At 44.1% G+C, this 12,975-nt stretch overlaps 1 protein-coding gene across 1 annotated transcript in view; it reads left to right on the forward strand.

Annotated features, from left to right (window-relative positions):
• Fat4 (FAT atypical cadherin 4) overlaps positions 1–11,641 on the forward strand; it is a 131,500-nt gene extending 119,859 nt beyond the window's left edge. Inside the window, exons 14-17 of the mRNA XM_050138422.1 lie at positions 346–470; positions 2,014–2,231; positions 6,284–6,545; positions 8,662–11,641. Coding sequence (XP_049994379.1) covers positions 346–470; positions 2,014–2,231; positions 6,284–6,545; positions 8,662–10,523 — 2,467 coding nt within the window. The 3' untranslated portion in view covers positions 10,524–11,641. The remainder of the gene's footprint in view (positions 1–345; positions 471–2,013; positions 2,232–6,283; positions 6,546–8,661) is intronic.
• Positions 11,642–12,975: the final 1,334 nt, after the last annotated feature.

Consider the following 12,975-nt stretch of genomic DNA (forward strand, 5'->3'; position numbering starts at 1 on the left):
GTGGGCCATCATTATGAGTGTCTTTGTGGGGTGCACATGGACCTAAATAAATATGTGGCCCTGGACCATGCTAAGAAGGGATTCCTGGACCACTGTGGTCCTTCATAAGTTGACATCATTGGTTGTCGTTGTAGAAGATATTTTAATTTAGCTTTCTATTTTGGTGTGAGGTAGACTATGTTACGAGATTTCTGTGTTATTAATTGCTGCAGGGTAGCTGGGGCAAGACCCTTCCTATACTGTAAACCTATGATTAAGCACATTGATCAGTCTATGTTTACTTCTAGTCAAATGTTTTTCTTCCAGGTTGGTGCTTTACCCCTCTTTTCTGTGACTCTCTTGCAGGTGTCCTAGACTAGAAGGCACGTGCGCTCGCAACCCTTGCCAACACGGTGGCACCTGTGTGGACTTTTGGTCATGGCAGCACTGCCAGTGCACGGAGGGCCTGACCGGGAAGTACTGTGAGAAATGTAGGTCACCACTGTCACATTCATGGCATGCTGGCACAGCCCCTGAAAGTATAAATAGGTGCACCTAAGCAAGTTGCTGCATTTTGACTCTGACACGGCAAATATTACATGTGCCAAATGAAGGGAGAGACAGTTGCAAATTGACTTTTTAATATAAAGAGGAGTAACATTCTCTCAAAGAATTGAATCTTAACTAAATGTCAGTTTCACCTTATAAATGTACCACTGGGTTATTTTACGTCACTTATTGGGTAGCTGGGAAACTTAAAGTCAGCAACTATACTCAGTTTGCAGATAAATATTGTCTACTGTTGAGGGCTATTTCTCTGATCAGATTTTTATAATTGTCAGATAAAATATACAGTATCACTGGATTACACACAGCTCCAAATATTGTGTGATAGTCAATGTGTTAAAAATAAAAGTCATAGTTTATTTTAAGTTGTTTTTGAGCAGCATTGTTTCAGTCTTCTCATTAATAACTTCCCACTTAAACCCCAGTGTTACGATCATCACGACATCAGTGATATTCAAATCACCAGTAAAGATTTGCTCTCTCATTGGAGGCTGTGTATTCTATTCTACCCTGTGCCTTGGGCCCGCCTTTATGAGAACTGCTTTATTTTGAAATGAATGACTACTACTTAATTCGGCCACTAGCGCCTGGTGATGTTTTAAGGAAACATTTATTGCTACCGTAATAGGAAAATGAAGAGAAATGAGCGATAACATTGGAATACAATATAATCCAAAAGATCTTAGAGGTGGTCAACATAGATGTAGCATAGTAGCTTGGCTATCAAAGAAAAAGAAAACGTGAGTTGAGCTGCCCTGAGACTTATTTTTCTCATGTGAGATATAATTCTGCACATGTTATTCTGTTTATCTGTTTAGAGTGTGTGACCCAGGACAGAGTTACCCCTGATTCCATTTCCCCACGTTCCCTTCCTGAGCTATGCTACTGGCTATATAGATGCAGATATCTTACTTCTGGACTGGGAGTTTTTTTTAAATATCATTGCTTGTGATGATGAACCATCCATGGCAATGGCTCCAGGTAGAACTGCAGCTAGAAATCTTTGACTAGACAATTTTTTGTGTTCATATTTCTAAAAATTAGAGACGAGCGGGACTAAAGACTACAGAGCCAAAGGTTTCCAACTATAAAAACATACTTGCTTAATAATTTCAGGAATTCATTGAAATTGGTTCAAGTTTTGAATTGTGCATTTTAGCAGTTGGCTGTGTCGTCCATGTCAGCCTTTTGGTCCCATAGCACAGAGATTGGATGACAAGTCCCCCAAGTGATTAATGATTATCATCAAAAATTTTATGTTTCCCAGATCCAAAAGGACTCAACCATTGGCAATACACTTACATAATTATTCACAAATGGAAACTGTTTTCTCAGAGTAGGACCAGGAAGAGTAATTTCAGAATCTTGAACTTTTGTCATTTTTAATACCTTGTGCCCCTCTGAAGAATGCCCTAAAAAAAAGTCTAGTGAAAGTCTTCAGTTTTTCCCTTTCTTCTGGGCTTTCAGCTGTCACTCCGGACACTGCCTTGTCACTAGAAGGCAAAGGACGCCTGGACTATCACATGAGTCAGAGCCAGAAGCGGGAGTATTTGCTGACACAGAGCATACGGGATGCCATGTTGGAGCCTTTCGGTGTCAATAGTCTGGAAGTAAAATTCAGGACGCGGAGTGAGAACGGTATTTTGATGCACATCCAGGAAAGCAGCAATTATACCACGGTGAAGGTGAGAGGAGCCCGTACTGACGCTTCTGATGACCCTGCCTGCTCTTGGGCGGCAGTCACTTCCCCCACAGCATTTGTCCTTTCCTTACCAGCCTTAGAGTTCTGACCAAAGTTTGGCAGTGATCCAATACCATCCACTCTTAATGATTCCAGGGCCTGGGCCAGAGTCACAAAGATTTGAGAGGGCCAGTTTCTAAACACCTCTGTGTTGTTTTAGAGCAAAAACCACGGTCAGGCAGGTAACACAGAAAAGGTAGTCAAGTCTGCTTTCCCTGATAAAAATCTGTGTTGCTTTGCCTTCTGTCATAAGCAAAATAAAGCATGGAAAGTATGTGCCTTGATTATGGAGGATTATTTTCACCAAGGATTATTTTAAAAACTTATAATATAGGTTAAATTCTAAGATTAGACTATGTAGAAATTATCTGACTTCATTCTGAAATGGCATTCTATTCATTACCTAGGTCAAATCCACAAAGTTTAATGTTTCTGGTATTTATTGTAAGTAAAATTTCTTTTCATCTCTCCAAATAATGAGTAGGGAGAGAAATGTGTCCTCAAACCTATGGAGATTAGAAGGGGACATGAGGTGGCTTCCCTCTGCCTTATTCTCTTTAAGCAGGGTTTCTCTTTTGTCTGGAGTTCTCATGTCTGCTTTCGAACACAGGCTGGTCAGTGTGCTTCTGGGATCTTCTCGACTCCTTTGCAGCCATTGATATGGGTGCTGGGCTTTACTTGACTCCTTTGCAGCTATGGACATGGGTGTTGGGGATTCAGACTCAGGTTCTCACACCTGTACATCTGGCAATCTACCCACTGAGCCATCCCCCTGCTCTCTTTAAATAAAATCAAAAATTCAATTTTTTAAAAATTTATAGTCAATAAGGAAGATTTGTCTCTGGGATTTTACTTCACTTTTCCTCTCTGTAGGTAGAAGTCCAAGTCAGTCATTCATGAGCCATGAGTCATTCTTTGCCTACCTCCTGTGACCTTCTGAGAATATGAAATGAGAACCACCTTCCTTCATAGACAGACATTCGCACCAATTTTCCCAGGAGATCTTGTATTTAGTTTTATCAACGTTTCACAAGCTCATTCTATGTCTTATAAGTCTATTGATATTTTTGGATTCATTTTAGTAAATTATTAAGAAAACAAAACTATGATTAATGACTTATTTTTCTTATCAATATTTTGAGACACAGAAAAGTATTAGCAATTACTTGATTTAATTCACAGATTATATTGAAAATAATGCTGATTGTCATCCCTAAATTTTAGGTTTCGGTTCTCCAGGTTTGTTTGTGCAACCGACTCTCCCTGGTTATCTTAGGTGTCTATTTTCAGTAAGTCTCACAAAAAGCCATTCCCTTTCCTGGTGATCTGCTTGTACCTTCCTTATCCCCTTTGTTTCTAGATGGAGATGCTTTTTACTCCCTACCATAATTTGACAGTGTTTGGAGATGTTTTTATTGAAGGGATGAGAGTGATCCCACCATGTAGTTGCTGAAGACCAGAGCCGAGCTTCTTATAATATATCCATGTATTCAAAAATCTCGGTCAGTGCTGCATTTGCAACAAAGCTCCAGTTTCTTACCGGGACATCTTCAAATTTTCACTTTAAATTTCATTACTTAGACAAATATCCTGGTTCCCCAATCAATATAACTCACAAAACATAGAATTACCTAAAATGGAGTCAAAAATGTTGTTGATCATTTCCATTGAAAAGCAAATTAGATGCAAGCAATAAGAGAGGCTATGGTGTAATTACAGTGCATTCATCTTCCCGAAACACCTGAGAGGGGACCCTGAGTGGCTTCTGCTCAGAGTTCCTCCATTCTGAGAAGCCACACTTCAGTCTTTGCACAGGATTATTTTTTTAAGCTGTCTCTAAGTCCCCATGCCATTTAAATGACATTCGACACACTGCTGTTTGCCTTCTCCTTCAGCCAAACAGTTCGGTCAACATGCTAATGCATCTGACGAGTGAAAGCCTCCATTAGGAAGAGGCTGAATGATAGGGTCTGTCGTTCCCACCGTGAAGCTCAGCAGGATGCTAGCTGGCACCGCCTCAACATGGTGCCACAGAGCTAAGCAGAGAATTAGGCAAAATGACCAGTTATTAGTAGTCACGGAATTTAGCGAGAAAATTGTGAGCAGCAGATTTTAAAAAGCTAGGACCTTGGCAAGTAAAAGGAGTAGAAAAGGAAAAAGCACCCAGTCAAAAAGAGCAAAAGGAACTCACGAAGTAACTGTTCTGGGCAGGAGATGACTGGGTCTACCGGAGTGTGGTTGAGGAAGATGCGGACAGAATGTGCTTTTAGTGTTAGCTGCCGGCCATCCAGGAACCATGGTTTCTTTTAACTCAGGTGCTTAGTATTTCTTCCTTAAACTCTCTATTTAGTGAACTCTCAATCTCTCTCTTTCTCTCCCTTTCCCTTCCCCCACCTCTCATGCCATCCTTCCCTCACCCTTCCTACTTCTCTTCTCCACCCTCCCTCCCTCCCTCCCCTTCCTTCCCTCTCTTTTTTCCTCCCTCCCTCCTCTTACTTCTCTTTCTCCCTCTCTCCCCTTCTTCCTCCCTTCCTCCTTTTATTTTCTCTCTCTCTCTCTCTCTCTCTCTCTCTCTCTCTCTCTCTCTCTCTCTTACACACACACTTTTGATAGGAAAAATGAGCAAAGTTGTTTGGTGAAGGAGATTCTGGGTAATTTGAGTGTATTGGGAGATAGCTAGAAGAATTGGAGACTCATAGAACAGCTGTGCTCTGAGAATTTAATTTATATATACATATTAATCACCTATGTATGCAGTGTGTGAGTGTGTGGTGTATGCACATCTGTCTTCTGCTGTCCACTGCCCTATTGCCTTGGGTAGGTCTCTCACTGGACTGGAAGCCTCATGTATTGCTAAGCTGTTGAGCCAGAAAGCTCCCATGGTCTCCATCTCTGCCCTTAAGTGCTGGTGTTGCAGGGGCACAATGCTGTACCCAACTTTGATGTTGATGTTGGGGTTTTGAATTCAGGGCTTAATGCTTACAGAGGAAGCACTGAGCTATCACCCAGCCTTTGAAAAATATTTTTAATTGGGAAATACCGTACTAAAGCACTCCGATATGATTGCTGTATATAAGTTTGTTACGCGACTTTTCCACAAATCACAAACGAACTGATTTTCAGTTTTTCCAGAAGTGTTTCTTGTGTACAGACGTGGAGTCTGAGCTGAGTGACACACACAACTGATCCCTGCTTTCCCTTCAGTGGCTCCTAGGACACTTCATCTCTGGGCCCGGGCAGCAGTCCTATCTGGCAGCAGAGAAGGGAATGTGTTCTCTGACCCAGGGGCTCATCTTGCCTTACAAATTATTCATTTTCTGAAGGGTCAGCCCATAACACTGGAAACTTACAAGCTGGAAACTGGAGTGTCCTGTTACCCAGTGTTCTGCTGAAAGAAATCAAATTCCTCTAGATAAATTGAAGAGACAGCTGTAGTGAAGTCTTGGCCAAATCTCGCTTTCACTTTATCGTATTTCATCCTGGAAATGAATAGCCCCATTTTTGTCTGAAACTCCGGTGTTGTGGTATAGGAAGGTAAAGCTACTTCCGTCATTGTTTTTCCACCTACTCTGTGTTTGCAGCTTCACTTTCACTCTTTGATTTTGCATTGTTTGTTGTTGTTGTTGTTTGTCTTTTAACTATTCTAGCCTTTTTACTAAACTTAGTGATTTAACATACTTCCCTCTGCCCTTGAAATACAAATAATCACAATTGGTGTCAATTATTTCGTTTACCTAATCACTACAATATTTCAGTTTTATGCTGAAAAGTTAGTTGCCCCTCAAGTAGTTACATATAAAATGAAAACCCGCTAGAATTTGCAAACAAGCAATCATGCTGTCTGAACTTGCAATGACGAGATAGGTGATTCTATTATATTACTCTAGACTCCCCATCCGTTCCAGTTCCTTCAGATTGCTCAATACTTTAAACAAAGTATGTTTTATTTAAGGATATCACGTCTAATATGTGCACTGCTTTCAATGCCTCTTACAGATTAAGAACGGCAAAGTGCACTTTACATCAGATGCAGGTGTGGCTGGGAAGGTGGAGAGAAGCATCCCGGAAGCATACGTTGCGGACGGCCACTGGCATACCTTCCGGATCTCAAAGAACGGCAGCACCACCGTGCTGTCTGTAGACAGAATATACAACAGAGACATCGTCCACCTCACTCAGGACTTCGGTGGCCTCGAGGTGCTTACCATATCTCTGGGAGGAATCCCACCCAACCAAGCCCATCGAGACACTCAGACAGGTAAATGCCTCAGGAAAACCCACTTCTCATGATGTAGGTGATTTTGGTGGCTAACAGGAAGTGGTGGTTAAAGTCCAATTGATTGCATATGGCTTTCTTCCACAGAGTAATTTTATCCCAGTGTAGTTTTTACAAGAGTAGCTGGTTTCTGATACTGGTAATTATGAATCTTCTAATCAACATAACTGTCTTGAGAGAGACTGTGACATTAACTGCTTTCGTCTGTACTGTTGAGATCTGGTTGAAGAACGGGCTGTTCCAATGCTTGGCTTGTCCTCAAGGCCTTTGTCTGTTCAGTCCTGTGTGCATCCAAGTTGGTCTCCCCAAGGAATGCAGGAGACTGGGGTGACAAATGTCAATCAGATCTCACTGATTTACATCAGTGACACAAAGGGAAATGGAGAAACCCATGCGTTCGTAGACCAGGAGGTGGGTGAAACTGTTGGAAGGTTTATTTGATGGAAAATGTTGACAATCGAGGCCAAGGCCAGGGAACAGCTCATGGGCAGCTAGGGTAAGGCAGACAATGAAACTGGAGAAGAAAACGGGATGTTCTAGTTGGAAAGTCTGGATGTACTTATTCTACTTGCAGAAGATAAGGAGTAATTAAAATTTTAATTTTAAACATGCAGTAGGATTGAAGATATTTCAGCCTGATTCTGAGGAGGAAGAGGAGGAAGAGTTCCAGGACCCAGGTGTTAGCAGCCAGGATCTAGGAGGCGCTGCAGTAGAAGATACTGTTTGCATTCTAATGGAATGGCCAAAATAGATGAACCACACTTGTTCTGGAGGGCATTTTTGGTAAAGATCAGGGAGAATTCTGAGCTTTCACCTCAAACAATAGTGCCCCCAATCAAGGGAATGCTGAGGAAGAGTGAGGCAGATCTCAGGGAAGCACAGAGTTTGCTGTAGAACACATGGGTTCGAAGCACCTCGGAAGGGACATTGAGTGGATGACCTACACTCAGGGTAGACCCCAGCTAGAGATGCCAGTGCCGAGTAAGGGTAATGTGGGCGGGTGTGAGATTGTGTAGGAAGCCTTGTGTGACTCCAGAAGGGGAGGGCTATGTAAAGAAGAGTGAGTCGGTATAAATGTGTGGTACTTCCAAAGAAAACAAGATGTCACAGAGTCAGGGGTATGGAATCAAGGTTCAATAACCTAGGAAATTCTGGGAAGTGTAAGTCACCCTGACAGATGTCACTTGGGTAGGAAGGTATGTCAAAATAGAGCAAAACACAGAATGTGTCACAGATAATGTGATCAGTGCATAAAAATTCTGGTTGTAAGTCCTTATTTAGTGGATTTTAGAAAATGTGTTATCTATTTGGGATTTTGTAAGAGATCAAGAGAGTGTAGACTCTGCTGGCCTGGTAGGCAAAGTAAACTCCAGTGCCTTCATGTCTGTGCTTCCTGACATCAGTGCATTCAGATCAGGGAAGGATCTCGTAACTGCTTTCATCTTTACCAGTCACTACTAACAAGCCCCTTGGGGTTCTTCTGTCTATGTCATCCTGACCATTTACAATGTGGGTGTCACAATTACCTTCTACCCTCCAACCCTGGAGTGGTCAGTGTTTTTCTTTTGCTCCACAAGGGCCCGTACCAGTATCTTTGATAGGCATACAGTCTGTGATTACACACTTCGTGGCCCTGGGATTGAAGCAATTAACCTTCATTTTACTCTTTCTGTTGTTCATAAAATAAGATTTATCTCTAAGTAACTCTTGGTCTATGGCCTGTAAGAACCAAACTGATGTACTGTTAAATAGGTGGAGAGAGGGACAGAGACAGAGACAGAGAGAGACACACACACACACACACACACACACACAGAGAGAGAGAGAGAGAGAGAGAGAGAGAGAGAGAGAGAGAGAGAGAGAGAGAGCAACACACTCTGGATGTGGAGACTTCCAAACTTTTCAGTTCTCCCCCATGTGTTACCTAACTCTGTGGTTTGGGAGTTAATGTCAGAGGACATGCATTCCCCATCTTTAAGCTGAAGCATGGCTGGTACCCTCCTGGGGTGCTGTGGGTCTTCTCTTCTTCAGATCTTATCATTCAGAGGTGAAATGGTTGCTTTTCTCTAAAGAGACTTTTACTGTATCTCCCCCATAGGTTTCAATGGCTGCATTGCCTCGGTGCTCTATGGTGGTGAGAGCCTCCCCTTCAGTGGGAAGCACAGCTTGGCCTCCATCTCCAAAACTGACCCTTCGGTAAAGATCGGCTGTCGGGGTCCCAACATCTGTGCCAGCAACCCTTGCTGGGGGGACCTTCTGTGCATCAACCAGTGGTATGCCTACAAATGTGTCCCTCCCGGTGACTGCGCCTCCCACCCCTGCCAGAACGGAGGCAGCTGTGAGCCAGGCCTGCTCTCCGGCTTCACATGCAGCTGCCCAGAGTCACACACCGGGAGGACCTGTGAGACGGTGGTGGCCTGCCTTGGTGTCGTCTGTCCTCAGGGGAAGGTGTGCAGGGCTGGAAGTCCCGGGGGACACGTGTGTGTCCAGACTCAGGACCCAGATGAGATCTCCTTACCGCTGTGGGCGGTGCCTGCCATCGTGGGCAGCTGTGCCACAGCCCTGGCCTTGCTTGTCCTCAGCTTGATTCTATGCAACCAGTGCAGGGGCAAGATGCCCAAGAACCCCAAAGAGGAGAAAAAGCCGAAAGAGAAGAAGAAAAAGGGCAGTGAGAATGTGGCTTTTGACGACCCCGACAACATCCCACCCTATGGGGATGATCTAGCAGTCAGGAAGCAACCCGAGGGGAACCCCAAGCCTGACATCATAGAGAGAGAGAACCCCTACCTTATCTTTGATGAGACTGACATCCCCCACAACTCAGAGACCATCCCTAGTGCCCCACTGGCTTCGCCAGAGCAGGAGATTGAACACTATGACATCGACAACGCCAGCAGCATCGCGCCGTCAGATGCAGACATCATTCAACACTACAAACAATTCCGAAGCCACACTCCCAAGTTTTCCATCCAGAGGCACAGCCCCCTGGGCTTCGCCAGGCAGTCCCCCATGCCCCTGGGAGCAAGCAGTCTGACCTACCAGCCTTCTTCATATGGCCAGGCCTTAAGAACCAGCTCTCTCAGTCACTCGGCCTGCCCCACTCCCAACCCCCTGTCCAGGCACAGCCCAGCTCCTTTCTCCAAGCCGTCTGCTTTCTACAGGAACAGCCCAGCCAGGGAACTGCATCTTCCACTGCGGGATGGGGGTACGCTGGAAATGCACGGGGACCCCTGCCAACCTGGTATGTTCAACTATGCCACCAGGCTGGGGAGGAGAAGTAAAAGCCCCCAGGCCATGGCGTCACATGGCTCAAGACCCGGGAGTCGCCTCAAGCAACCCATAGCACAGATCCCTCTAGAATCTTCTCCTCCCGTGGGACTCTCCATCGAGGAGGTAGAGAGGCTCAACACCCCTCGCCCTAGAAACCCCAGCATCTGCAGCGCCGACCATGGGCGGTCCTCTTCTGAGGATGACTGCAGACGGCCCCTGTCCAGAACCAGGAACCCAGCAGATGGTATCCCTGCCCCAGAATCCTCTTCCGATAGTGACTCCCATGATTCCTTCACGTGCTCAGAAATGGAATACGACAGGGAGAAGCCTATGGTCTACACCTCCAGGATGCCCAAGTTATCTCAAGTCAACGAATCTGACGCAGATGATGAAGATAATTATGGAGCCAGACTGAAACCCAGAAGGTACCACGGACGCAGGGCTGAGGGCGGACCGGTGGGCACCCCTGCAGCGACATCTGGGGCTGCAGACAGCACCCTGAAGCTGGGGCAGCAGGCGGGCAACTTTAACTGGGACAACCTTTTGAACTGGGGCCCAGGCTTTGGCCACTATGTGGATGTCTTTAAAGATTTGGCCTCTCTCCCGGAAAAAGCAGCTGGTAGCGAAGAAGGTAAAAGTGGGGCAGCTAAACCAGCCCCCAAAGATGGGGAGGCCGAACAGTATGTGTGAGGTGTGGGCAAGAGACACTCAAAGCAGTCTGCGGCTGCCCACTCGCGTGGGTCACCTTTGTAAAAGAGGCCAGTAATAGACCGGACCGGTGGCCGCGGGACACGTTTAATATTAACCACAAAGCTGCTCACATGGACTCCAAAACGACTCTTTAATTTAAATGTGCTTGGTGGAACGGTCCTCCTGCATGCATTGTGTTTTGTGATGAGTTCGGGGGGCATGCAACATTCATTGGGAAGTTTTGCTTTGTGTTTGGTTTGTGGATTTTACAGTTAACTGCGCTTTCACAGTGGGGGGTGGTACTTGTTTCCATTGTAGTGTTACGGTTGCGTTTTACATGGCAAGGTCGCTTCAGTTGAACCAGTCCGCGCAAGGTGCAGGAAGAAACGCGTCCCATCCTCCGATGAAGCACCGCACATTCGCCCTCTTCAGACGTATAGGTTCATCTGTGACGTTGCTCAGCCATGCCAAGGGCTTGTTTTACATGACGGTGGGTACTAAGATTAAGTCATTTTGTTCAGCACTTTAAAGCTTGCTTAGAAACTGGGTTGACACTCGGGTGTCTCTGCGTGAACAGTCATGGTCTCCTGACTTACCTCAGGCTTCCACGAAAGAACAAGATGACCGCATACTGTCCCCAGAACACTGCCACCTTCCTTTTCCGGAGTAAAGTTCTCGGCGCACTTCTAAGAGACATTTTTTTAAAGTTATTTATTGAATAAAAAAAAAGTTCTATGCTTTTAACATGTAACAAATTGACCTACGCAGGCCCTAATTGGTTTTATTTTTCAGCCATTCAACCTTTACCCCAAGTACCCAGTTTTTATAATTTATATAAAGTCAGATTGCAACGTTTCTTACTTTCTGTCGTTTTGTAGATCATTTTTTTAATACTGTATAAAACTTTTTTTTTTTTACACCTGAGCTATGTTTTTGATACTGATATTTTCCTAAGCCGGAAACGTTTCTTGCTTTCAGGGAAGGTAAGAAAATGCATTTTTTACATTTGTTACTTATGTAACATTCATATTTTCACAGTTTGATATCTGTAACATACTGTATGCTTTCTACCTGTAAATGCCAACAATAGAATTAAAATATTTATTTAAAATATTGTGTCCTAGGGTGAATATCAGTTTCTATCTTTTCTCTGCTTTCATGTGGGCAATTGAGAGTATTCTCTTTCTGTCAACAAGGCATATAGCAAGTGGTCAGTTGAACTTCCATGGGCTACAATATGTAGTGTCAAAAATCAGAGCTGTAGATAACACCCAGCAAAGACATCTTACGGCCACCCAGCGCATTCTGGCTTACAGAGTCCTGGGACTTCTTGTGGTATGCTGAGTCTAGCCTAGTTGGGTCCAGGGAGACCAACGTCGTGAGCCCTGTTTAAGCACATTTACTAGTTAGAAGTTCTCAGCAGAGTCTGTTCAATGAGAGGCAGCTTAAGACGGGGCTTTCAGCTAGAGAGGCAGCCATGAGCTAAAGCCGGTTGTGAAATATCTCTAGCCCCTGCTTTCTTCAAGAGTTCAGCTCCATATTTTTTTCTAACTCCAAGGCAGGTAAGAGAAACAGCAGGGAAGGTGTCCTCCACGGAACCATCTCTAACTTACTGTCCACTCTCACGTGGCATGTCTACACAGTACGCTGTAGTCAAGCCTGACCTCCAGTTTCTAAATTGAAGAAAAGTGACTCCAAAGAGTGGCACATGACAGGATTGTTTATAAAGAACCACAGAACATTTTTAAATGGCCTTGCTCCAACCACCAGACCATTTTTGAATTAATTATATTCCACAAACTTTGTATTTGTTGAGAGGATTCTTCAACACCAGCCATCAGCCCACAGCTGAAGAATTTTACAATATAAATGAAATCTTAAATTAAAACAGCCAAATTATGAAATTGTATCCTGAATTGCTTTCTGGCGTTTAAAAAGGTTGGGATTATTAATTTTGTTTCAGGAGAAGTAAAATGTGGATTAGAATCTAAATCATAATAGTCATTTAAGTGATTGAAACCATAGTATCAGATGCTAATCTAATTTTGTCTTTTTGGGTCACCTGTGATGGACCATACTGTCTAATATTTCCCTGTGAGTCTTAGTGTTTCAAGTTTATCCACCCAAATATGGGGAAATCTTCATGCCTTTTGTGTAACTCAGAACAGAAAACTCTTTCCCCTCTGAGGAAATTCTAAAGCATCTAAGTGACCTCAAGGACACAAAGTTCCTAATTCAGAACAGAGCTGACAGTAAACCAGCAAACAAGATCACAACTAAGGGAAGGGCAGAGAGAGCTGGATGTGAAGAACCCTCAGGAGTTTGAATTCTTATTGCCCTCTCTACTGGTCCTGGATTAGGGCAAATGGCATTCCTATAAGAAAATTCTCAGTGTTTTCTCCTCTTAGTTTTCTTAGTTTCTGAGTTTCTCCTCTGAAGCAAGGGCAGTGTT

The sequence above is a fragment of the Alexandromys fortis genome, unplaced genomic scaffold (assembly GCF_014885135.2).
Source record: "Alexandromys fortis isolate MF-2015 unplaced genomic scaffold, M_Fortis_MF-2015_v1.1 scaffold_15, whole genome shotgun sequence".
In the NCBI taxonomy this organism is placed as follows: Eukaryota; Metazoa; Chordata; class Mammalia; order Rodentia; family Cricetidae; genus Alexandromys; species Alexandromys fortis.